General features: G+C 43.0%; 1 protein-coding gene across 1 annotated transcript in view; it reads left to right on the forward strand.

The window, feature by feature from the left end:
- The window catches only part of cog5 (component of oligomeric golgi complex 5), a 108315-nt gene that overhangs the window by 64683 nt on the left and 16254 nt on the right, over positions 1-27378 (forward strand). The window contains 8 exon segments of the mRNA XM_056275577.1: positions 2581-2740; positions 5230-5342; positions 5476-5553; positions 7779-7860; positions 10016-10220; positions 13226-13387; positions 14656-14755; positions 16934-17044. Coding sequence (XP_056131552.1) covers positions 2581-2740; positions 5230-5342; positions 5476-5553; positions 7779-7860; positions 10016-10220; positions 13226-13387; positions 14656-14755; positions 16934-17044 — 1011 coding nt within the window.

The following is a 27378-nucleotide window of genomic DNA, read 5'->3' on the forward strand; positions in this document are numbered from 1 at the left end:
GAGGCAGAGGAGCAGGTGATGAAGCTTGCTGGTTGCCGTGACAATGTGACCGATATGGAGTGGGAATCTTAAGCTGAATCTGATAGTGTTTCTGTAGCAGAGTAATTCTCAGAATGTAAGCTTATGTTCAGTAGAGGAGGTTAATAGTTTTCTGGATGACACATTAGGTAAATCAGCTAATGTCAAAGATTACTTTCCTGATGTTGACAAATTCATTCGGTCAGTTACTACACTGTAAAAAGTTTACTGGATAGCAAAAAACGTTATTGGGGGGCATGGGTGGGGCATCCAGGTGGCGTGGCGGTCTATTCCATTGCTTACTAATATGGGGATCAGCGGTTCGAATCCCCGTGTTGCCTCCGGCTTTGTCGGGTGTCCCTACAGACACAATTGGCCGTGTCTGTGTTTGGGAAGCCGGATGTGTGGGTATGTGTCCTGGTCGCTGCACTAGTACCTCCTGTAGTCAGTTGGGGTGCCTATTCGGAGGGGGGGACTGGGGGAATAGCGTGATCCTCCCACATGCTACGTCCCCCTGGCAAAACTCCTCACTGTCAGGTGAAAAGAAGCAGCTGGCGACTCCACGTATCAGAAGAAACATGATAGTCTGCAGCCCTCTCCGGATGGAGGAGGTGGAGCAGAGATTGGGATGGCTCAGAAGAGTGGGGTAATTTGCCAGATATAATTGGGGAGAAAAAAAATATCGTCTCAAGAAACATGTCACTGGTCTAAGGAGAAATTTAAAAATGCCTAAGGCAAAAATGGTCAAGAAAATGAAACTGTTTAAATGTACCATGATCATACAACACTGGGTGTTTAATCTCTGCTGTCTTTTTCTGTCTGACTTCTTACTGGTCTATCTTTCTTCTCCTCATATGCAGGGTTTAAGGGTGGCTTCATTAAATATGAATGGGGGTAGAGAGGCACAGAAAAGAGATTTAATAACAGAAGTAGTCAAGCAGAAAAGACTGGATGTAGTTTTTCTACAAGAAACACACAGTGACAGCACAAATGAAATAGACTGGGGCTTATGGTGGGCAGGGCAGCATGTCCTTAGCCATGGGACAAATTTTTGTGCAGGAGTTGCCATTTTATTTTCTTCTGCCTTAACCAGCACAAAGGTTGTGAAGGGCAGAGTCATTATGGTGACAGCTGAAATAGAGGAGTTTAAGTTTAGTTTTATTAATGTTTATGCACCAAACATAGTCTGTGAGTGTGAAGGGCTCTTTAAAATGTTGAAAGATAAATTAAGTGGCATTAATCCAGGAGGGAATTGTTGCACTGACTTTACATTGGGTAGGACTGGAGAGGAGCCGCACCTTCAGTCATCCTCTGTCCTATCCTATGTCTTAAAGAAAACTGATTTGGTTGATGTGTGGAGGATGAAACACCCTTCAGTTAGACAGTACACTTGGGTCAAAATATCAGCTGGCAGAAATACTGCAGCTAGATTAGACAGGTTTTACATATGTAGTTCTTTTACTGCTCAAATTATTAATTGTCAGATCCACCCTGTCGCTTTTACAGACCATCATTTAGTTTTAATGGAGCTGAATGTATCGCCCACTAGAAAGCCTTTTTTTTTTTTTGCTATTTTAATGTTAAATTACATGATCCTTGTAGGAAGAAGCAGTGGTATTACAACTGTGTGAAGGTTCTCAACCTTTGCTCTCTGGCTGAAGTCAAGGTGGACTGAGGTTTTTGCTTCATACTGTACCCCTAAAGGCAAGTTGAGGGTCCTGTATAAGCCTCCTGTTGAGAAACGGCTGGCTGACCTACATGGAGCAATAGCCAAGAACAGACACAGAGCTCACCTGGAACCAAGCACTGGGGAGGAATGTCATTTCCATTCACAAAGGTAAACATTAGAGCATTTAGTGGTCTCTTGTCATTGATTAGTGGGCTTATTCAGAGTACTGCAGGAATGGATGGAATCTTTGGGAGAGAATTTCTCTCTCCCCTTGTTTGTGTTTGGGCCTAGATACATGGCAAGGAAAAGACTGCTTCTGGTCCTAGTTAATTTTTTGGTTTGGAACTGCTAAGCTATTGCCCTGGAAGACCAGGGAGAATAAGATGTTAGGTCAGGGCTGGACTGATGTGGTGCAGAGTATGAAGGGTTTGGTGGCGGCTCGTCTGAGGATAGAGCACGCTTTCTACACCCTGACCAGTAATCTTGACTCTGTTAGGGCTCTGTGAGGGTTAAGATAGGTTTTATGTTCACTTAGGGAAGATTGTTCATTTGTTCTTAATTTCTAATTTATTATGATCGTGTGTGTATGTGTGAGTGTGTGTGGATGTGGGAGTCTGTGTGACAGGGGAGGTTTTTTTGTGTGTAAATAATTTGATGGTGCCAGCCACTGTAATAATGCAAAGATTTTGTTTTTTAGCTTAACAATTGCTATTGACATGATGGGAGTGGAACATTTTATCATAATGTGATGTAAATAAAAGTTATTTTAAAAGTCAAAACTCTCTCTTTCTCTTTCCTGTCTCTAAACTTGTCTCTTTCCTCATCTTTCTCCCTCTGTGTGCCTGTCTCTCTCTGTCTGACTCTGTCTTCCTCCCTCTCTCCTGTCCCCTCAGAATCCCACTCAGGTTGGTACGGCCCTGCAGGTCTTCTATAACCTTGGCAACCTGAGAGAAACCATCAGTGCTGTTGTAGGGAGTTACCGGTCCACCGTACAGGACAATGTAACCAGTGCCCTGGACATCAGGGGCCTGACACAGCCCACCAACACCAAAGGTAGGGTGGATTTTTTGTGTGTGTGTTGTGTGTGTGTGTGTGTGTGTGTGTGTGTGTGTGTGTGTGTGTGTGTGTGTGTGTGTGTGTGTGTGTGTGTGTGTGTGTGTGGGTGTGTGTGTGGATGTAGGTGTGGGTGTCATTCATTCATCAGTACTGCATGCATGCATGCACACATGGCCTCACACTCAGGCGCACACACACAAACACACTGTGAGGTCCAGTAGCCATTATTTCTAGATTCCAGACATCATGGCAGTATATCATATGACCCTGTTCATCATTTGGCTTCAGTGAAAATTGATAAGTGGGAAAAGTAGGGCAGTTACAATGCTGTTTTCCATGTACCATAAGTGTCATCTATAAATAGATCTTAATTGGTAGAGTGTGGCACTGTCACTGCCAGGCAAAAGAGGTTTGATTTCCACTGGGGCCACCCATGCTAAGAATGTATGCACTTGTGGCAGAGTGAAGCATTATGGGTAAAAAGTGTATAACAACTGGATTATGTTATGAACCACAAGAGATAACGAACTGACACTAGGGTAGAAATTGGAGTGAACCACATGCGCCGGGGATAAAATAGAGACGAGGCCACTGTTAAAAGGTCGACTTTTAGCTTCAGTGGATTACAGCTAACTTTGGCTCCTTAACCGAGAGGAACTATTGACACTTTTAGCACAGGAAATTATAATTATATTGGTGTTGATGATAGTAATGATAATGATAATAGTAGTTGTAGTAGCAGTAGTAGTAATTACCGTCATCTTTATTTATAAAACAGTTTTCAAAACAAAGTTACAGTATGCCCAACAAATAAGTGAAATCAATCAATAAAACATTTGGCTGTAACAATAAAAGTCCCAATCACAGGGAACAATAAAACTAGAACAATAAAATAAATCAATTACAGACAGGGCAGTGGGGGGAAAAAAAACCAAAAATAGGATTTTTAACAACAAAAGTAGGCTTTGAGAAGTCATTTAGAAGATGGGTTTTCCAGCTTGAGCTGCTCAGAAGTCGTTGCTGAATGTTTTGTTTGCTTGTTTGTGTTTGTTGTTTGTGTGTTTACCCAGCGTAGCAACTGTGTACAGGGGCCGAAGTCGCACAGCTCCCCCTTCATGTAGATATCTCACCTCTATCCTCCGCTGGGACTGCAGACAAAAGGCAACAATCTGTGGTGTGAACAGTGACGTGTCTGCTGCCATGATCACTCGTTAAAGTCTCAGCATGAACGCAGGACCACATGGATTATGAGTTTCCAGTGTTTGAAACTATGGAACTAAGTCACACTGAACTAGACATCAATTTTCTAAGCCGCTTATCCTAATTAGGTTCGTCGGACGCTGGGGCCTATCCCAACATTCATTGGGCGGAAGGCGGGGAACACCCTGGACAGGTCACCAGTCCATCTCAGGGCAGACACATTCACTCCTAGGGACAATTTAGTATGGCCGAGTCATCTGACCTACATGTCTCTGGGCTGTGGGAGGAAACCCACGCAGACACGGAGAGAACATGCAAACTCCACACAGATGACGACCCGGGATGACCCCCAAGGTTGGACAACCCCAGGGTTCGAACCCAGGACCTTGCTGTGAAGCAACAGTGCTGACCGCTTGGCCACGATGTCGCCCCTCAACTAAAGTACTTAATGTTCAAGTTCTTTTATTTGTCAAATGCACAAAAGCACAGCGTGGCAGGCATTGCTGGCAGTGAAATGTTAGGCACCGGTTAAATTTCAATAAAAGCTAAAGAATATGACATAACAGATTAAAAATAAAAAATATATAAAAATTAACAAAAAAAATATAAAATTATAGAATTATATTATTTACAGCCCAGCATGAGAAATGAAAAACTAAAAATAAACAAAAAAATTCATAGTGTTGACAGGCCGGAGAAAAATAAATTTAGATTTAAACTCACAAATTAAGATCTGTTATTTAACAGCTGACATGGAAATGTAACAGTATACACAGAGGTATGTAACTAAGATGCAATGTCTACATAGCATATCTATGTTGTGTGTGTGTGTGTGTGTGTGTGTGTGTGTGTGTGTGTGTGTGTGTGTGTGTGTGTGTGTGTGTGTGTGTGTGTGTGTGTGTTTTAAAGGGTGTTGCATCCAATGGCATGTGGGTAAAGGTGCCCTGCTGTCTAAAGCGCTAGCTGAACCATGTCAGGCAGAGGAGATGCGGAGGGCGGGAAGTAGAGGCAAAAACAGAGAGGTAGAGAGACAGACTGGTAGAGGTCGAGAGATAGTATTGGGGAGAGAAGGAGAGCGAAAGAGAGGTCGGGCGATACATGGACAGGCAGAGGGCGAGAGGTGATAGGAAGGGAGAGAAAGACAGAGTGGTGGAGATATAGAGATAGAGAGAGAGGACATTTATGGACTATGATTGATCTTACTCACCCAACCCAAACCTGCATTAAAGATACAGTAGATTAGTAGTGGCCCCAGGGGTGTTATTTTGCCCACTGCTTCTCCACAGGTGCCCCAGGCAGGGCGGTGCTGCCCACCCCGGGGAACACTGCTGCGTTCCGTGCTGCCCTTTGGACCAACCTTGAGAAGTTGATGGACCAGATATGTGCCGCATGTAGACAGGTACATGGCGAGGTGTTTGACAACGAAAGAGGCTTTGGTTGATTGTGTTGCATATTTCAAAATCCAGGGTAGTCAGCAGGATCAGCGTGGGGTGAAGTCGGACTGCTGTTTTACTCTACTCTGTGTTTTATAGGTGCAGCATCTCCAGAAGGTCCTGACGAAGAAGAGAGACCCTGTCACTCACGTCTGTTTCATTGATGAGATCATCAAGGTGGGACGGCACGGACAGGGAGATGTTTGTGTTCTGTGTGAAATTGTATTTGTTTTGTGTGTGTGCTTAAGTGATGGTTTGTGTGTGCATGTATCTGTGCACTGAAGTGTGTGAATGATTAGGTGTTCTAATGATTTTTAAGTAATGCAAATGTCATGTAAATTTGATTTTTATTATTATTATAACAACAATAAGTGGTAGCAATCTTAGCCATCATCATCACAATCAGTGACTCTTCCTTCATACAAAGCTAGCTGCAGAAACCAGTGTTACTATGGAAACAAAGCTCTCACCAATTACCCGGAGATAGAAGTGTGAGTCGGAGACCTAGTGACATGTCTAAATGCATGACTCCTCAGATCTGCAGCTCCACAGGCTCTCAGCCATGCCACCCTTGTGACCCTGTTGTTCTGCACGCCCGTTATTGATGGCTTCGCATTTCACATGTGCGCGTGGTGGGGGGAGGGGAGGGGGTTGAAACGGTGTCCCACAGGTCGATAATTGGGGCCAAGACTACTGCAGTGTGTTATGTACGTGCACATCCTTAGTGAGAGAGACTAGAGGGAGTATTGGGAGGTGGGAGTAAGTTAGGAAACGGATTTTATGATTGAAGATTAGGGGAGAATACACAGACACACACGGCCAGACCCATTAGATAATTCAATAACTTCCCTTTGTTTGAGTATGTGTGTATGTCTGTGTGTGTATAGGTGAGTGTCTGTCCCTGCCCCTGTGTCTTAGCATCTCAAACATAGCTGTTGTTGAAGTCCAATTTTACTCTATGCTTTCCAAGTTGGTGCTTCACTTGCTATAAGAGATTTTTTGATTTTGAGATACTTTATTGATCCCCATGGGGAAATTACTCTCTGCATTTAACCCGTCCTAGCTGTGTAGCTAGGAGCAGTGGGCAGCCGCCGTGCGGCGCCCGGGGACCAACTCCAGTTCGTCTTGCCATGCCTCGGTCAAGGGCACAGACAGGAGTATTAACCCTAACATGCATGTCTTTTTTTGATGGTGGGGGAAACCGGAGCACCCGGAGAAAACCCACCGCAGACACGGGGAGAACACGCAAACGCCACACAGAGGACAACCCCCAAGGTTGAACCCAGGACCTTCTTGCTGCGAGGCGTGCCACAATGTTCTGGCAACTAGCTAGTTTTGTGTGACAAAATGCTAACTGAGTTTGACAAAGATTCGAGAAAGATTAATCTGCACAACCATCCATTATCCAAACCACTTATCCTGCTCTCAGGGTCGCCGGGATGCTGGAGCCTATCCCAGCAGTCATTGGGCGGCAGGTGGGGAGACACCCTGAACATGCCGCCAGACCATCACAGGGCCGACACACACACACATTCACACCTAGAGACACCTCTACACAACCAATGTAGCAGAAAGGAAAAAAATCTCTTGTCTGTCTGTATACAAATTCTAATGTCTTGAAACAAAACTCGCAAACATGATTCTTTTACTTGCTTTAAATTGTGTGTGATGTGCAAATGTCACAGTCGGAAACATCAATTCAAATTCCTGGTGTGTAAAAACTTACAAACCTTACTTGGCAAGTAAAACCGAAAGCCACTCAGTGCAGCAGCAAGACCAGACAGTGCAAAGAACAAAAAGTGTAGGCGATACAAAAAAATAAAATCCCTAATAAAGATGCTGTAAAATCTATACATTGCATGTAGTGAGGCCCAAAAAGAAAAGAAAAACCCAAGAACATGCATGGATAACAATTAATGCTAAACTACTAATAATATAATGATTTGACAAAGTAAGGTAATGTAGAATGTAAAATGAAAAAAAAAATACCAAGACGCATGAAGAAAAGAAAAAGCGTGTGAACAGTTCAGAGGATTTCCTGCATATCACTGTGGCAGACGCATCCCTGTTAGCTGTGGATCAATTCCCACCAGATCTTTCCTGTCTGTGTCTCCCTATCTGTCGTCTCGCTGTCGTAATAAATGAGAAATAATATGATGAAATGGTAAATCCCTGAATAAAATCTGCGTTGTGTTCGCAGTAGAGGGGCAAAGAAATTCCTCCAGCTTTAGTTGTAGCCGAGCCTGTAGACCTGTCAACACCGTGGTGTGATGCAGTCATTTCACTTTAAAGCCTCGCATTGTGAGACTAGAAAAGAAATATATAAATGCAGTCATTCTTTCGTAAGTGACCAATCGGTTGTGTCTGTCTGTCTGTGCTTGTCCCCATGTACCTGACTACAGGATGGTCAGCCCGATATCCTTTACACGTTTTGGAGTGATGTCACCAACACGCTGTCTGTAGAATTTCACAAAGCTACAGCAGGTAAGGCTGCCAACTTGAAATCTGTACTTTCTCCACCTCTCCTCTCCTGTGTTATCATACGTGGATACACTCATTTTTAGCCCGACTCTTTCTACTCACATGTATAAAAGAATAGAAAGGGGTGTAGAGGACAATGATGGTGGTGTCCATGTATAAAGGATATAAAGGGGTGTAGATGTGCAGGACAGTGGTGGTGGTGTCCATGTATAAAGGATATAAAGGGGTGTAGATGTAGAGGACAGTGATGGTGGTGTCCATGTATAAAGGATATAAAGGGGTGTAGATGTAGAGAAAAGTGATGGTGTCCATACATAAAGTATATAAAGGGGTGTAGATGTACAGGACATTGGTGGTAGTGTCCATGTATAAAGGATAGAAAGAGGTGTAGGTGTAGAGGACTGATGGAGGTGTCCATGTATAAAAGGATATAAAGGGGTGTAGATGTAGAGGACAGTGATGGTGGTGTGGGGTAGACTGAAGACTGATGCTTCGGATACAAGCTGATTCCAGTTGAATTACCAAACTTTTGCACAGATTCACTTTGTTAGTTGACTTAGTGAGAGACTTGGTCTGAGAGATCTCAGGTTTGATTCCCTCATGCTCCCGAGTTTCAACGCTAAGGAACTGGGAATTAGAGCAAGCACTCCCCTTATCCGCCCTCCTCCTCCACACACGTGCACACACGTGCACATGCACAGGGGCTGAGGCTGGCAGGTGGAAAAAGCCGCAGATGGTGGCCAAGAGTTAGTTGTTTTTTTTTTTCACAAAGGTGAAACAATGCTCATGAATTCCATTTACATTGTGATTCTCCTACTTATTGTTTCCCTTTGTCCCAGTCTGACGTACACACACATTATATGGAGGAGTTTTAGGACCAATTATACAATAGGAAAAGAAAGAGGCGGACTTGGCTCCGTATTTCACACTGTACCGAACAATGAGTAGGTTTTCTTTTTCTTTTTCCATCCTCTCCTTCTTTCTATAAGGCGGCCACAATGTGGGTGCATGTGTGCATGTGTCAAGTAAATGTAGGCAAACTATACATGATGGATATGTATTTGCGGTGTTTATATTGAGTTCATATACATTTTCAGTGTGGCGCATGCTCTCTCTTTTGCGTTCTGTCTTTCGCTCCCTGACTGTATACACTCTCTCTCTCGCTCTCTCATTTTACAAAAGATCGGAGGTGGTTGGGGATCAGTTGTGTGAAAAGGTTATTCTCAGTCCAAGCACTACTGATTGGGCATGATACTAATATTTATGAACCATAAGGAGAGCGGTTTCATTACTGTGTATACAAGAGAAGGACTTGGGTGCAAAGAACTGCCAGAAACGTTGGTTCTTTGCTCCATCTTTGGTAGCTGCTCCCTCAATAGCTCAGCAGAGGTTTATATTCCTAAAAAACAAAACAAAGCGTCCGGGTGGTGTAGCGGTCTATTCCGTTGCCTACCAACATGGGGATCGCCAGTTCAAATTCCCGTGTTACCTCCACCTTAGTCGGGCGTCCCTGCAGACACAATTGGTCGTGTCTGCGGGTGGGAAGCCAGATGTGGGTATGTGTCCCGGTCGTTGCACTAGCGCCTCCTCTGGTTGGTCGGGGCGCCTGTTCAGGGGTGGGGGGGACTGGGGGGGAATAGCGTGATCCTCCCACGTGCTACATTCCCCTGGCGAAACGCCTCACTGTCAGGTGGAAAGAAGTGGCTGGCAACACCACATGTATCGGAGGAGGCATGTGGTAGTCTGCAGCCCTCCCCGGGTCGGCAGGGGGGGTGGAGCAGCAACCAGGACAGCTCGGAAGAGTTGAGGTAATTGGCCAAGTGCAATTGGGAGAAAAAGGGGGGGGGGACAAAGAAAAAAGATGAACAGTTGTGTGGCGGAAGAATTGACCAGTCGGCAGTCAGCAGTTTTAATTAGAAGATTGACATTTGCCATGTGGCGGTAAAGCTTTTGGCATCTGCTGTGCCTTAACTATTGTCTAATCCTAAGCTTGTGTCCTCCTCTAAAGCTCTCATTTTCTCACAGATACTTTTCTCTTCACTCTCGATCCCCTCGCCTCTTTTGTCAAAACGCCACTTGTAATGTTTTCCCTTTTCATCTGCCACTCTTTCTACCCACCCAAAGCTGTTGGTAGGAATGAAATGCTCTCTCCCCGCAGCCTCCTCCTTCCTGAAGCAAGCGATTGAAGGGGAGTATCCGAAGCTGTTGCGTCTTTACAATGACCTGTGGCGCCGCCTGCAGCAGTACAGCGCCAGCCTGCAGGGGACGCTAGTTGGCGGCGGTGGGATGGACTCCCATCTTGATGTCTCCACTGCAGAGACAGAAAGCCAGGACCTCTTCACGCATTCCAAACAGGACTACAAGTGAGCACGTGCAGCCAGTCGTACGCTTACACAGATGCGGGGCCGCGTAATTGATTTTTACTAACTCAGTGGTGCAAGTTTCGCCTCCCCAGTTAATAATCACAGAGCAGAAAAGCAGCTTTTTATAACCTTCATTTGTTCATGGGAAGCTGAGTGGGCTGATTCTTTCTCTGCACTGTTCCAGTTATTCACACTTTGGAGCTGCTGGGGGTTGGGATGGGGGTTAGTCTTTAGCTCTAGCGTATCTCGGTGGGAATCACAGGGAGTTGGGAGGGCTGATAGAGGGAGGGGAAGGAGAGGTGTGTTAATAAATGGGTGATTCTTCAATTAAGCGAGTTTTTCTGTCCCTAGGGTAGATTTTCAAGAAAAAAAAAATTTAGGTTGTGTTAGCTATGAAAAAAATATTTGTGTCTCAATGATGATATTTTAATACTTTTTCAGTATGTTGAAAATTCAAATGTGTCAGAATTTCACTTTTCCGGGCTTGTCTCCAACCCAGACTTTATAACTTCCCCTCTATAATAAAGTAATAAAAACGGTTAAATTCATTAAAGCTTTACGTTGCATTTTCTCATAATAATTTAAAAATACACTACCGTTCAAAAGTTTGGGATCACCCAAACAATTTTGTGTTTTCCATGAAAAGTCACACTTATTCACCACCATATGTTGTGAAATGAATAGAAAATAGAGTCAAGACATTGACAAGGTTAGAAATAATGATTTGTATTTGAAATAAGATTTTTTTTACATCAAACTTTGCTTTCGTCAAAGAATCCTCCATTTGCAGCAATTACAGCATTGCAGACCTTTGGCATTCTAGCTGTTAATTTGTTGAGGTAATCTGGAGAAATTGCACCCCACGCTTCCAGAAGCAGCTCCCACAAGTTGGATTGGTTGGATGGGCACTTCTTTGAGCAGATTGAGTTTCTGGAGCATCACATTTGTGGGGTCAATTAAACGCTCAAAATGGCCAGAAAAAGAGAACTTTCATCTGAAACTCGACAGTCTATTCTTGTTCTTAGAAATGAAGGCTATTCCATGCGAGAAATTGCTAAGAAATTGAAGATTTCCTACACCGGTGTGTACTACTCCCTTCAGAGGACAGCACAAACAGGCTCTAACCAGAGTAGAAAAAGAAGTGGGAGGCCGCGTTGCACAACTGAGCAAGAAGATAAGTACATTAGAGTCTCTAGTTTGAGAAACAGACGCCTCACAGGTCCCCAACTGGCATCTTCATTAAATAGTACCTGTTAGAGCCAGATTACCTCAACAAATTAACAGCTAGAATGCCAAAGGTCTGCAATGCTGTAATTGCTGCAAATGGAGGATTCTTTGACGAAAGCAAAGTTTGATGTAAAAAAAATCTTATTTCAAATACAAATCATTATTTCTAACCTTGTCAATGTCTTGACTCTATTTTCTATTCATTTCACAACATATGGTGGTGAATAAGTGTGACTTTTCATGGAAAACACGAAATTGTTTGGGTGATCCCAAACTTTTGAACGGTAGTGTACATATTTCAAATTCATATGGTTTATGTGTGCAATTTGCACATGTCTTATAGTTAAATATCGCTGTCCCTCATACATCTTTCATTACCATCACACCGAGCATTTTAGAGAGCAATAAAGTTTTTTCAAACAACAACAATGTGGTTGCCATGGAAATGAGAAGTGCCAGAGGCGCATGAGCAGTCACGGCAGAAGCATGACTTTTTCATGTCCACAAATGTAATTTGAAGATTTATATGTCCTGATCTGAGAGCATGTTTATTAGGCGTCATTACCAAACAAGTTACTAATTGAGTATTTCAGTTCAGAAATAAGAAATTTCACTTTATTCATGTATACTCATTACAACTTTGAAAAAAGCATCATAATATCAAACTTGTTTTGTAGGACGATCAAAGCGATGCTAAGATATTTGTTCAAGACCACTTTCAGAGCTTTTGAAAAAGAAAAAAATAGATTTTAAAGAAATTTATTTATTCAACATTTCAAAAGCCAAAAGTGCCCCAAATTGAAGAATCACCCAAATATGGGAGTAGGTAAGCCAGGTAGACTGAAGGGAGGCGAGGAGGATTGGAGGAAGAACAGGCTGACAGGGGCGGTCACACAGGATGAAGGGTGAGGCAATGAGAACAGAAAGCTGAGTGAAACAGAGAAAAAAAGTGGGACTCTTAACTGTCAAAAGGAAAACTAATACAGGCACACACACACACACACACACACACACACACACACACACACACACACACACTGAGTATCCGTTGATATCTTGCATCCAAGACTCATGGCTCAGAGTTATTCGCGGCTCTGAAGTCCGTCCCTATACTCGCTAAGTGATGATGAATAATCATGAGATAATGTTGTTGGCATGCACATGTGCGTACAAAATACCAACGCGCACACACACTTGTAGCAATACTCTCATTTAATATGGATAGGATAAGACACAGGAGCAGCTTTGCTTAAGGCATGTAAATAGAAGCACCATTCATGCATGTCCAGACAGATGTCATCATTATTTATATGAAATAAACCAGAACTGTAGTGATGCTTTGTTTATGGGCACGTTTTACTTGCATGCATGTTTACGCACAAAAATGTTTTCCAGAGTTTGTGTCCCTCTCTTTTTTTCCTGCCTTCTGTGTGTGTGTGTGTGTGTGTGTGAGTGAGTGTTTTTCTGTGCCTCTGCATGCATGCACTTATGATAATCACAGGGGTGTGTGTGCATGCCTGTTAATGTATTGGCATCCGTGTGTATCTGCTTCCCTGTCCGTAGTTGATGTGTGTGCGTTCATGTTTAATGGTGGATCCTTAAGCATTTTCATGCGTATGTATGTACACATGTGCATGTGTGTTTCCATACATGCTTTTTTGTTTCCTCTGTGTCATACATGTGTTTGCGAAGGCTTTTGTGTGTCAGTATGGGTATTGTATGTGTGTATATGCTTTTGTGTTAATGTGATTTATTTGTGTATGCGTGTGTGTACGCAGTCCAGAGAAGGCCCTGAAGGACTCTCTCCAGCCGTACGAGGCGGCCTACCTCTCAAAGTCCCTGTCCCGCCTGTTCGACCCCATCAACCTGGTGTTTCCCATGGGAGGCCGCAACCCTCCCTCCAACGACGAGCTAGACAGCATCATCAAGACCATCAGCAGGTGAATGTCGAACATCCGTTAGAAAAAGCACTCCCTACGTCCTTTCAACTGCCTCCCCTCCCTATCTCTGCTTCACATCACAACCTTGAAGGGGGTGTGCGTATGTCAAGGGGGACGAGAAGAGACAAAAAGGAGTTAAAATGTTAGCACTGTCACCTCATGGGAAGATCCCAGCCCTACTCCGGCCCAGTCCAAACATGTATGTGTATTCATGCACGTTAGGTGATTTGGTGACGATGTTGATCTTAAAAAGGTCTACATCTTACAACTCTGATGCAACTGTCCTCATTGAAAAAGCTCTTAAACCCTGACTGTGTAATTCTTACATCCCTCCATGACTTGGAGGGTTTAAATTATACTTTTGTGTAAACAGAAATTCAGCTGAACACTGGGGCCCAGAGTCGTTTATTCTTTTTGTTTTTTTGTTTTTTTTTTGTAAATAGGAATTGCATTATTTCATAATGACATTATGGCATCCACATTTAAACAACTTGCTATTTTCAAAGACTACTGTTTTCTTAAGTGCAGATTAGAGGCTTGGGTGTTTTTAAAAAACCCATTTGTTCAAACCCATTTGGCATATTCAGAGCTTGCCAACTCACCTGTACAGAACAGTCAACAGTTGCTGGAGAAATGTCTGGAAAAACCAATAATCACAGCCTAGAAGACAATCTTTTCTGCGAATTTGGTTGCTGCAGATCACAGTCCCCCCCTGAAGCACTTACCATCACAATAAACGGCATACTCAAGAGTTGTATGTATTCTGTGCAGCGCTTACCGAAGCATGCATGCTGTATGAGAATCTTTCTGTAAAGCTGTGTAAACACACATGGATATGTTCTAGTTTTAAGATTATTGCAAGGGTTGGCATAGCAACCAATAAGATGGAGCTAGCCGTGTTTTAGAGGAGTTATCAGCACAGATGTCTTTGGCCATCCAGATTGATTTGGCTAAGCATAACTCAAAACTCAGTTCAAAACTGAGCATTATAAAACCCCATATAGTACTTATACTTAGATACATAAGATGGATTTTTCATTTAAAACAGATTAGACTATAAACATTCACAGGCTAGTGTATATCATTTCTGTGGTACATGCTGCTAGAAAGCGAGAATCATCATTTCAAGATGTGATGCTGAAACTGAGCTATTGTTTTGAAAAATTTAATACAGTAGTCTGGTTTTAGCATTGCAAGTTTTTGCCGAAAAATGTGAATGAAGGGATGGTCAGATAAAATAAGGCTGTGTATTTCGTCTTTACTTGCAGTGAGCTGAATGTGGCATCAGTAGACCCCAACCTTACCCTAGCCGTGGCAAAGAATGCTGCCAAGACCGTCCAACTCTTCTGTGTCAAGTCTGAACAGCTGGTAGGTAAAATGTGTGTTTTGACCTATCAGAGCATTAATCGGCTAGTCAACCACCCAGTCGACTAGCTGGGAGCACGTCTGAGCAAATAGCCAACTAGTCAGTCTCAAGGAAGCCCCCATTAATTAGGCTGTGCTTTTCCCAGACCCGCTTGCTTCAGTGATTACTTATGAGGTAACGCTTTATATTACAGTCCTTTAATAAGCGTTTGTAAATAGGTAATAAGGCTTTTACAAGTCCTTATAAGATGCTTATTAGATTACAAGACATTTATAAGAAACTTATTAACAACTTATAGACTGCTTAAGAACGTTAAGAGCCATAAGAGTTTCTTAGAGTTGTTTATAACCACTAGCGCTAACCAATGGGCCACCGTGCCGTCCAATAGCGGCACAGTGGTCCAGTGGTTAGGGTTCGAACCCCGGCGTTGTCAAACCTTGGGAGTCATCCCAGGTTGTTCGCTGTGTGGAGTTTGCATGTTCTCCCCATGTCTGCGATGGGTTTTCTCCAGGTGCTCCGGTTTCCCCCACCATCAAAAGAAACATGCATGTTAGGGTTAATACTCCTGTCTGTGCCCCTGACCAAGGCAATGGGAAAAGAACTGGAGTTGGTCCCCGGGTGCTGCATGAAGGAGGCAGCCCACTGCTCCTAGCTACACAGATCACAACTAGGATGGGTAAATTTGCGGTATATTAATTTCCGCAAGGGGATTAATAAAGGAAACTTAAATTTTTTTAATTAATTTTTTTAATAGACTCATTAATTAACAAACACATTTATTGAGTCTTACTAATGTACCTATTTTATCATTGTTAAACCTTTACTAAGTTTTTTGTTGCTTTATTAAGGTTAAAAAAAACTTTATTATTCATTTATTAGCGGTTATCTATGCACTTATTAACAGTTAGCCCATTAAGACCGGATGCAAGATTTGCATGTATATCCCTTTAAGACCGCGTGCGTCATTTGCGTGCTTCTCCCTTTAGAGCCGGCTAGGACATGAGCACGCTGGGGGAAAAAATTGATTCAATTAAGGACATTGATTCTTTAGTCGATTTGATTCCTGAAGCAGGAGTCAGGAAAGGACATTTTCAAGTTTAATTTCATATGTGAGGGATGTTAATTTAAAGGCTCACATTTGGCCTGTGTGCTGTTTGTAGGGGCTGTATTCATTTTGGCCTAACATTTTATTTTATTTATTGTTTTCTTATGGCACTAGCTTGATGAGCAAGAACAGCTAAATGTAGCACTTTACTTCAAAAATAATCTTATTTTCCACTTTAATATGCAATGATGCTGCTGAAATAAAACTCAGACTGATGTGTAATTTAAGGTAAGTTGGTTAGATTTAATAAATGTGTTTGTAATGCTATTATAAACAATTATCAGAAACTCATAAGGCTGCATTAACGTTCTTAAGCAGTCTATAAACTGTTAACAAGTGTCTTATAAGTGCTTATAATTGTTTTATAATCTAACAATAAATGTGTTGTTGATGCTATTAACACTTATATAGCCTCATTAACACATAATGTTAATAAGCATCATATAAGGGCCTTATTACCTATTAAGTAATTACACTTTTTAAAGGATTGTAATGTAAAGCGTTACCACTTATGCTTGATATCAAGGACTACACACATTCACAATAAAATGATGCATGTATAAAAATTAGCATTTCTTTAATCCATGTTTTATTTGCAGTATAAATGTATGTGCACCATAATGCGTCACAGCAAGTATCATGCCGCTTACTAACAACAAGCGTTTCCCTCTCAAAAATGGTGATGTTGCCAAACTGATGTAGAACTCATTTTGGCGCATCTATTAGATTAGTTTAATCTAAGGGATTAACAAAAAATTGTCAGATCTCATCTGGAATATATTTGGGAAAAAAAAGTTGACACAGTAGTTGACTGTTCCCTGTTGGCGTCTTGTTGTTTAGGGGACTATTCTGACCCATCCCTTCTGTCTGTCTGTCTGTCTGTCTGTCTGTCTGTCTGTCTGTCTGTCTGTCTGTCTGTCTGTCTGTCTGCCTGCCTGCCTGCCTGCCTGCCTGTCTGTCTGTAAATATCTCTCTCTCCACGGCAGAGCTGTTCAGAGATATTCAGATGCAGTTTCTCTTTGTCTATGGTATTTGGTTAACTCTCTACCCATCTTACCCGTCTTTCTGTCTCTAGCTGTGCACTCAAGGTGATGCCAGCCAGGTGATTGGTCCATTGACTGAGGGCCAGAGGAGGAACGTGGCTGTGGTCAACTCCCTGTACCGTCTGCAACAGAATGTCTCCAAGGTAGGTGACGGCGGTGGGCTGGCCAGGAGAATCTGGTGAAGGTGAATGATGAATGGTCTCACTAAGGTTAGAACCCAACACATGGCTCCACTGAGTTGTCCGTATTTCAAGAACTGACTTGATTGAAACATGTTGGGCTTATCAATTCCACGTTTTATCCAGTTTTTATGTAGAATTAAAAAAATGTGCAATTTGCTATCAAACTCTCACTTTCTGTTTCTCCCTCATTTGTCTGAGTGACTGTGAAGTTGTGATGTGGTGTTGTCAGCTTGGGAGGGGGAGAGAGAAAGTTTGTGTGTATGTGTGTGTGCATGTGTGTTTGTCCTTGTATGTGTGTTTTTGAGCACATGAATCTTAATTCTGCAACATGGAGCTTTAGAATAAGCACTACAGGCCTCTAGCAAATAATCTAAAGTCAGTTAAAGAAGACAAATATCGAGCATCAAAACACCAGACACTGATGATTTGCAAAGGTTGAAAGACATTTATTCATTTTAGTGTTGAGTCACTGGCAGAGTTCCTGTTTGACGTTAGAATTCATTCATTATGACCCGGTGAGAGAGCATGCGTGGTGTGAGAGGTCGTAAGGAGTAAGGGCTCCTGGTGGTGTGTCAAACAGTGGATTAAAACTCATTTAAAAGTTCCATTCATTCGTCCAGGTAGCGTAGTGGTGTATTCCGTTGCCTATCAACATGGGGATCTCCAGTTCAAATCCCCTTGTTACCTCCGGCTTGGTTGAGCGTCCCTACAGACACAATTGGCCATGTCTGCGGGTGGGAAGCTGGATGTGGGTATGTGTCCTGGTCACTGCACTAGCGTCTCCTCTGGTCAGCCAGTCAGGGGGTGCCTGTGGGGGAGGGGACTGGTGAGAATAACGTGATCCTCTCACATGCTACGTCCCCCTGGCGAAACTCCTCACTGTCAGGTAAAAAGAACCGGCTGGCGACTTCACATGTATCGGAGGAGGCATGTGGTAGTCTGCAGCCCTCCCCGGATCAGCAGAGGGGGTGGAGCAGCGACCGCGATGGCTCGGAAGAGTGGGATAATTAATTGGCTGGATACAATTGGGGAGAAAAAGGGGGGGGGGTTCCATTCTTTGACTTATTTCATTACATTCTAAAGTGAGAACAACGATAAGTCGAATATGTGAGATTACCTGGCGATAACAAACTTGTGTAACTACGCACAGCCGATGCTTATGTAACCTGCACGACAGGGGAATGGGCCTATGCTTGCGCAGGGACAGTTTACAGTCTAATGTCTAAGTTCAGTGGAGATTGGTGTAGGTTTTTTTCTAGACCGGATTCTAGTACTCACCCCAAAGACAACACACACACTCGTGGGTATAGTTTACAATAAAAAAAACAATTTATTTCAACAGTTCAAAGTAAAGTTATTTCAATATCAATACTAAATTAGATGTGTTATATATATATATATATATTACTCTATCATACTTTTTAAAAGTTCTTCCTAATATTCTATTTATTGTCTATATCTATCTATATTCTATTTTATACCCTTCTAATATATTACTTATGCAGCCATATTCTACACTAACAAATTAAAGAAAATAATCCAAAATAAAGTATGAGTGCACTCAAAGAAAATAATAAAGAAAAGAAAAGGGGGAATGATTCAGTCTTCCAACCTGTGCAAGGTGCAATGTCCAGATCCTACCACAATCACAGGGGCAAGTTAATGTAGAGGCGATGATGATGAATCCAAATCCAGGGCGATGATGGGGGCAATCCAAAGGGGGTATCCAAGGGTTCCAAAAGGGTGTAGCAAGGGGGGTTGTTCGGGGTACTAAAAAACCAGTCAGGATTCCAGCAGCGTACAAAACACAAGAGAAAAGAGTCTTCCTTCTTCCTTCAACGGGAGATCATCTGTCTTTGGATAAAATCAAGATATCCAAGGAAGCTTCGTGGGAGGGATCTTTTTTGTTGTAGTTCAAATGTCCTGTAGCTCAAATATCCGTAGTTCAAATATCAATAATTCAGGTATCCATAGTCAAAGTTGTCCGTATTTCTAAATATCCGTATTTCTCTTCTCTATTGTCGACAGTTGTTTGCATGGTTTAAACTCTGTAGCTCGTGTGCCTCCTAGAGGCTACTCGTGGAACTTACATACGTCACAGGGTACATGTAATCATGTGGGTTACATTCTCCCCCTCTAAACCGCATCAGTCTCTGCATGCGTCTAAACACTGTATGGTCTTGCAGAGGGCACTCTAGAAGAATCAGGGACATTTCTGCCCAAACTTTCGAAAAATGAGGCCATGGCTAGGACTAAAGGTCTTCCTAGTTCACCATAACAGAGTCTCTCAGGGGGATGTCTTTCTCTGATAGATCTTCTGATCGGTTCGCTCTCAGACGGGTTTCCGTCAGACAGGTCAGCCTGGCCTGTCACACCAGTGGGCGGTGCACTCTCGGGTTCAAGTGGGTTGTTTTCAGGTGAACGTCCTTCAATAGGTCCAAATTGAGGTACAACAGTAGTAGATGATGCGGGGTCTCCCTCAGGTAAGTGTCTTCGAACAGGTTGAGAGAATTCATCTGTGACTACTTCTGTCTCACGCCCAATTGGTTTCTTTTCAAGTAACTGATTGTGAACAGACTCAGGGGTATGGGGTACTTCACTAAGGAGTGGACTATCAGATTGGGAGAACTCCGACGGACTTGGATTCAACCCGACTGGGTTCAACAGTTCCGTGGCACGTGCTAGAGGGGTGGCCTGTGTGGTTGTCCTGATGCTTTGGGGAAACCTTGTGGAGATCTGTGGATAGCAATCCTCATCCTCCTCACTGCTGGGCATATCTGGGTCAACAATATTGTCGTGCCTGGTCTGCTGCGAGACTGTTTCCCTGCGTCTCAGCCTCCTTGTTGGTAAGTTTGTGTCAGGTTCTGAGACTTTATCTGTAACAGGTAGAAAGCCGCAGGGCAGAAGAAGGTCTCTGTGAAGGGTACGGTGTGGACCTTCACCCTGTTCTTGCTTGACGACATACACTGGGCCATCTCCCATCCTCTTCACCACAGTATGGACTTCCTTTTCCCATCTGTCCGCAAGTTTATGTTTTCCTCTTAAATTGACATTCTTCACCAGGACTCTATCTCCGGTAACAAGTTCTGCGGCTCTGATCTTTTTATCAAACCTGGCTTTATTCTTCTCTCCCATCTTCTTAGAGCTTTCAGAAGCAAGTGCATAGCTGTCTTGGAGGCGCTGTCGAAGATGTTTAACATACTCTGAATGCGACTTGAATCCAATTTGGTCTGGTGTAAGGCCTAGAACCAGATCAATGGGTAGTCTTGGCTGTCTACCAAACAACAATTCATATGGAGAGTAGCCTGTGGTGTCATTTTTCGTGCAATTGTATGCATGGACTAGCGGTTTGACAAAGTCCCTCCAATGATATTTATCCTTGTCTTCTAGTGTCCCGAGCATGCTGAGAAGGGTCCTGTTAAATCTCTCGACAGGGTTTCCACGTGGATGGTATGGCGTGGTTCTGATCTTTTCGGTTCCAATCAGACAGCACAACTCCTTGATGGTGTGGGATTCAAAATCTCTCCCCTGGTCACTGAGAAGGCGACTTGGAAAACCATACTGTACAATGAAGTTTTCCCACAGTGTTTTGGCAACCGTATTCGCCTTTTGGTCTTTCGTGGGGATGGCAACGGCAAACTTGGTGAAGTGATCCGTGATGACGAGGATGTTTCTAGTGTCCTTACTATCAGGCTCAATACAGAGGTAATCCATACACACCAGTTCAAGGGGATAACTGGTCTGTATATTCTCCATATGAGCAGCATGCTGGGAATTGGCTTTCCGCCTCACGCATCTTTCACAAGTCCTACACTTCTGTTCAACAGACTGAAACATCTTTGGCCAGAAAAATCTGGAACGAACAAGATGAAGGACACGCTGAGCGCCAAGATGACCGACTTCATCATGAAGGCCTTGCAATGCTCTTTGTCTGTGGCTACTAGGCAGCACCAGCTGATAGATCTGATTCCCACGATCAAGACATTTCCTGAACAGTACTCCATCTATAAGCTCTAGTCTATTCCATTCTCTAAGGAGCAGCTTGACTTCTGACAGTTCAGAGGACATCTCTTGAAAAGTGGGTTTTCGGTTTCCTTGAATGAAACTGATCACGCGTCTGATAGATGGATCCTGTCTTTGAGACTGATACCAGTCATTGTGAGTCATTCCAGGGAGGGTGCCTTGTCCAGAGAACACAAAGTCATCAGGGATGGCAGAAGCATCTAAAGCTAAGGATTCAGCAAGAATGGGGAGTTCTGGCTGCAAATAGTCAGCCAAAGTGGTCACAGAGTGGCGTTGACATAAAGCAGACAGCATGTCACCAGAAACAGTTTTGCTTTCTCCATCCAAAACCCTTTGCTTCAGCTCTTCTATCCTCGCTTTCTCCTGCTTGAACTCCTCATCTTCTTCTTGACAACTACAATGGGGGAAGCAAATGGAGACTCTGACTCGCGAATAATTCCAGCGTCTAGCAGCTCTCTTAGGTGTTGTTTGACAGCTTCTCTGTCAGAGGGATGAATGGGTCTGGGTCGCTCTCTAAAAGGGGCCTCATCCTGGAGTCGGATGCGATGTTTTACTGCAGTCGTATGACCATGAGACAAGTCATCAACAGCAAACACCTCTGGCATGCTGTTCAGCTGGTGTGTGATCCGTTTTTTCCACTCTTCTGGAATGGGGGAATCTTCCAAATCAAAGTTGGTGGTGTTACTCTGAGACTGAGGGATGTCAGGCACAGTCATATTTTGGGATTCAGACGGCATCACATACTGTGCTACCATCATTTCAGCTATCACCTGCCTTGGATGCAGTGTGACACTACGATCAATCACATTTCTGAGAATGACAGGAATCTTGTTTAAAGATCGAAGTGGAGATTCTATCAAGGAATTTTCAACGAACACTCCACCAGGTAAGGAAACGGTTTCAGGGGATTCGACCACGAAAAGGGAACGTGGGAAATGTTTCTTCACTCTGACATCTCCAAAGACAGACACTTTTCTTCCTGGTGGAATGGTGACAGGATGGCGTCCATGCAACTTAACATGATTGGCTGAAATCTCTTCCTGATGACTTAGGGCAACATGCTGGAACAGCAAGATACAGTCACTATTGATATTGGGCCTTTGTAAGAATTCTCTTCCATGCTTTTCTATGCCACCTTCATATAATCTGTCAAGGACATTGGTTCCAATCAATAGGGGAATCTGAGTGTTAAAATGGCAATTTGGCACAATGAGAACTAATGAAGAGACCTGTTCAGCTACGCCAGTGATGCTGCTGGGGAAGGAGATGAGGGCTTGGATATAACCCTGGTAAGGAACATGTTGGCCACCTGCACCTTCTATCTGGAAAAGAGTCTGAATGGGCTGGATGGGGAGGAACGATAAGTGGTTCAAGTAGAATGTCTCTGAAATGGTTGTTACTTGGGAACCGGTGTCAAGGCTTGATTCACATTCTATTCCTTCAATGGAGACAGATGCAGTGCAGCGTGGCCCTACAAGTTCACAGGGAAGGGATTGGCTATTTTGGTATCTTTGTCTGTATCTATTTTTTCTTGTCTGGGTTCTATTCATAATATCATTAATGGGTTTGGGACTCTTATGCTGGTACTTAGCTCCTGAACGTCCCGAAACAGGAGCTGCTACTAGTTTAAAGGCATGGAGGTGAGGGTATGCGTATTCCTGTGAGCTTCACGTTTTTGTCTCAGCTTGGTGTTCTTTTGATGGACAAGAGCGGGGTTGGGGGCACTCACACAGTGGGCAGCAATGTGACCATCTCCACCACATTTAAAGCAGAACCATGGCTTGGGAAAACGAGGCGTGTAAATTCGAGGTGTGGAGGCATTCATGACCATGCAGCTGGTTTCAATCTGAGTTCTGTTTGGCTGTGGTTCTTCCTTGATGGACAGGGTTGCAATTTGTTTCTTTAACTCAGCTACCTCATCGCGGAGTTTCTGTGTGTCTTCATTTTTGTTTTCGGCTGGGGCTTCGATTCCATAAACAGTGTGGGCATACACTGAAGCTTTTGAGCTCCCTAGATGTTTCTTCATCCTATCTAGTTTAGCTGAACGACGGCCTTCTTCTGTCCTAAGCTGATGAAGCAATTCAGGAAATGAGGGTGGGTTATTTTTTTCTGTTCAAGCTGAAGACCTAAAATCAACGAGTGGTCCCAGCATCCTCTGCAGAACTGTCTTATTAAGTGTTTTTCTGAATCTACAAGTGAAGCTCCCCCTCTAGAGATGACTTTAGTGAGGAGGGTCTGAAGTCTGAATAAATAATCAGATGGCTTCTCTCCAGAATTCTGGTTTGCACTCAAGAATGCAGCAAAAAGCTCTTCTCCATCTTCTACGACTCCAAAGGCTGATTCGATGTGGTTTACGTACGCAACAGGGTTTGCATTGACACCAAGTGGTTTCACCATGTCAGAAGCTGGACCAACCAAACTCTCTAGAACCTTTCTGATTTTTTGTGAATCGGTGACATAGGTGTCACTTAGAAGCAGCTCAACTTGAGTTCTCCAAGCTTCATAATCTACTTCCCCATTTGGCTTTGGAAGCCTACCTGAGAAGGTTCGAATTTTACTTGGGCTACTGTATGGTTGTGTTGACTCATTCTTAATAACATGTTCTACTACTATGTTCTGGATGCTCGGGGGATTAATGATGTCTTCTTCAAGGCTCATTGAATTACGCATGGATGAGTGTGTGGTTGGAGCACGGTGAATGTCAGATATAGATGGCCGTCTGTTACATTCTTGGGTCATGCTAGGCGTGTGCTCAACATCAATGCTAGGCTTAGTGTCTTGCATAGGGCTGTGTTCCGGTAAAGACGTGTCAGTTTTCTGTGATGCTGTAGACCGAATGCGCCTCAGTTCATTTTCTAAGATGGAGGCATAGCCTGACATGGCACTACCACCAATAGCGCTGAGTTCTTCGAGATATTGCTGGGCTAAGTCTTTGCCTATTTCCTCTTGACATATTTGTCTAATTGTTCTGACATTCCATAGAGTAGTTGGATCAACAGGGCTAGGTATAAGGCCAAGGGTATCTGGGGTTATCCTGGTGATTGACTTTTCACACTCAAATTCTATTATTACCCTACCATTAGGTTGGTTGGGCTCATCCACAACTCTGATGCAGGATGAGATCTTCCCATGTTGTTCGAAGAAGCTTATTATCGTTTCGGCAGAGCACATTTCATTGACACCTTCAACTAATAAGCAGTTTTGTCCATGGACTTTATACTGATTGCAAAGATCCATATTGACTGTGTTATTTTCAAAATAAAAAAATGTATAATCAAGTATTTTATAGAGAGGTGTGGTCAGTGGGGTAGTATATGGCCTGAAACGCTAATTAACCAATCTCCTGGCTGGCTCGCCAACTTTCTGTAACCTGCACGACAGGGGAATGGGCCTATGCTTGCGCAGGGACAGTTTACAGTCTAATGTCTAAGTTCAGTGGAGATTGGTGTAGGTTTTTTTCTAGACCGGATTCTAGTACTCACCCCAAAGACAACACACACACTCGTGGGTATAGTTTACAATAAAAAAAACAATTTATTTCAACAGTTCAAAGTAAAGTTATTTCAATATCAATACTAAATTAGATGTGTTATATATATATATATTTTACTCTATTATACTTTTTAAAAGTTCTTCCTAATATTCTATTTATTGTCTATATCTATCTATATTCTATTTTATACCCTTCTAATATATTACTTATGCAGTCATATTCTGTACTAACAAATTAAAGAAAATAATCCAAAATAAAGTATGAGTGCACTCAAAGAAAATAATAAAGAAAAGAAAAGGGGGAATGATTCAGTCTTCCAACCTGTGCAAGGTGCAATGTCCAGATCCTACCACAATCACAGGGGCAAGTTAATGTAGAGGCGATGATGATGAATCCAAATCCAGGGCGATGATGGGGGCAATCCAAAGGGGGTATCCAAGGGTTCCAAAAGGGTGTAGCAAGGGGGGTTGTTCGGGGTACTAAAAAACCAGTCAGGATTCCAGCAGCGTACAAAACACAAGAGAAAAGAGTCTTCCTTCTTCCTTCAACGGGAGATAATCTGTCTTTGGATAAAATCAAGATATCCAAGGAAGCTTCGTGGGAGGGATCTTTTTTGTTGTAGTTCAAATGTCCTGTAGCTCAAATATCCATAGTTCAAATATCAATAATTCAGGTATCCATAGTCAAAGTTGTCCGTATTTCTAAATATCCGTATTTCTCTTCTCTATTGTCGACGGTTGTTTGCATGGTTTAAACTCTGTAGCTCGTGTGCCTCCTAGAGGCTACTCGTGGAACTTACATACGTCACAGGGTACATGTAATCATGTGGGTTACACTTACAAGGCAACAAATAAAAATGCCTGGGGGAGGATCCAGCTACAATGCCAGAGTCAATGAAATGGAACAGAAATTGGACAAACTACTGGAACTAAACACCTCAACTTATACACTGTTGACGGTTGTAGTTCAGCGTGGATGTTCTCGATACAAGAATGGAGATCCTGATGGATGAAGTGCACGACCAGCGAGTTAAGTTAGACACTCAGGAAAATCAAGTCACTGAATTTGAGAAGAAATTACTGCACACTGTTGACTATATTGATCAGCTTGAAAACCTACACCGTCAAAACTATTTGAGACTCCTGAACGTGGCGGAGAGAAGAAAAAGACATGCCAATGATGACCTGTCAGGCTAAAACCTTTGAGGAGAAATGGAGCCGAACTCTTGAGGAAGAGAACTTTGAGAAAGCGGTACGCGTGGGGCCAATTAAGGACAATGCAAAATACCCTCGGGCTATCATATTTAGGTTACGTCATTATCTGAAGAAGCTGCAGATTTTGAAACTGTCCAGAGGGTGACAAGAGGGGTGTAATTTCAGAGCGGTGACAGACATGTCTGTACAGCTTCATTCAAGGAGGACTGAGTTTTGGCCATGAAGAGAACAACTACACCGGCTGGATATCAAGACCTATATATGACACTCGGCAACTGTGTGTGGAGGATGGAGAGAAAGTGATGACCTTCAGCTTCCTAGAAGAGGCCAAAGGGGAGTTGATACAAAAATACCCCTCCATTAACTGACTGATCTCATAATGGGATTTCAAGGACTGAGGCAAGACAACGGTCGGTAAGAGTATACATCTTATATATGAACTGATAAGATTATACTATACAGGGCCATGCTGAAATAAATGGACAGGGTTTATCTGTCATTTTGGCCAAAATGTACAAATTCAAGTGAAGAATCAAAGGAACTGATAATGGCAAATGAAAGTAATTCAACCTAATGGAATTAAGGGAGCTGCATTGAAGAACTACTTTACAATATTAAACATGCAACTATGGACTGATTAACGCACACACTGACTTACATAATTTCGAAAGGTGAAATGTTGCTGCTCCTCGGTGTTATTTCCTTTCTCTTTATTTGCTTCTGTTTATAAAGGGCATTTATGTTATAAAAAAAACCCTTGTATAGGAAACAGCTGAGGAGGGGCTGGATGAGTGGGTGGATGGGGGGCATTTGAGGATTCATATTGCATTGAAGGTTGACAATCTGATGGGAGTAGACGGGTTTGGGGCTTCCCCGTCTTATCCTGTCTCTTTTGTTCTCCAATTTTCTCATTTTGCTTTAAGACAGACGATGTAACCCCACTAAGAAATCTATATTCTCACTACTTATCCGGCATGGTGGCCCAGTGGTTAGCACTGTTGCCTCACAGCAAGAAGGTCCTGGGTTCACACCCCAGGCTGTCTCAGGTCCTTTCTGTGTGGAGTATGCATGTTCTCCCCATGTCTGCATGGGATTCCTCCGGGTGCTCCGGTTTCCTCCACCAGCAAAAAGACATGCATGTTAGGGTTAATACTCCTGTCTGTGCCCCTGAGCAAGGCAATGGGAAGAAGAACTGGAGTTGGTCCCCAGGTGCAGCATGAAGGCGGCAGCCCACTGCACCTAGCTACACAGATCACAGCTAGGATGGGTTAATTTGCAGTAACTGAATTTCCCCAAGGGGATTAATAAAGGAAACTTAAATTAATATTAATAAATACATGGACTCAGTGCATTAGCCTACATTGAAATTTGTATTTTATTTGATAATTTATTTAGTTATTCACTTTTTTTGCCTTGCCTCTGTTGGAAGGCTGGGCTACTTTTGGTTTAAATCTCTCATGTCAAATAAGAACAGTTGAGAAGTAAAGAGAATTCCTTTATTGTCTTAAGTTAAACAGATGTAACCTACTTGGAGGGAATTTTTTTTTGCTCTGTTTATTGTCTTG

The sequence above is a fragment of the Lampris incognitus genome, chromosome 3, assembly GCF_029633865.1.
Source record: "Lampris incognitus isolate fLamInc1 chromosome 3, fLamInc1.hap2, whole genome shotgun sequence".
Taxonomy (NCBI): Eukaryota; Metazoa; Chordata; class Actinopteri; order Lampriformes; family Lampridae; genus Lampris; species Lampris incognitus.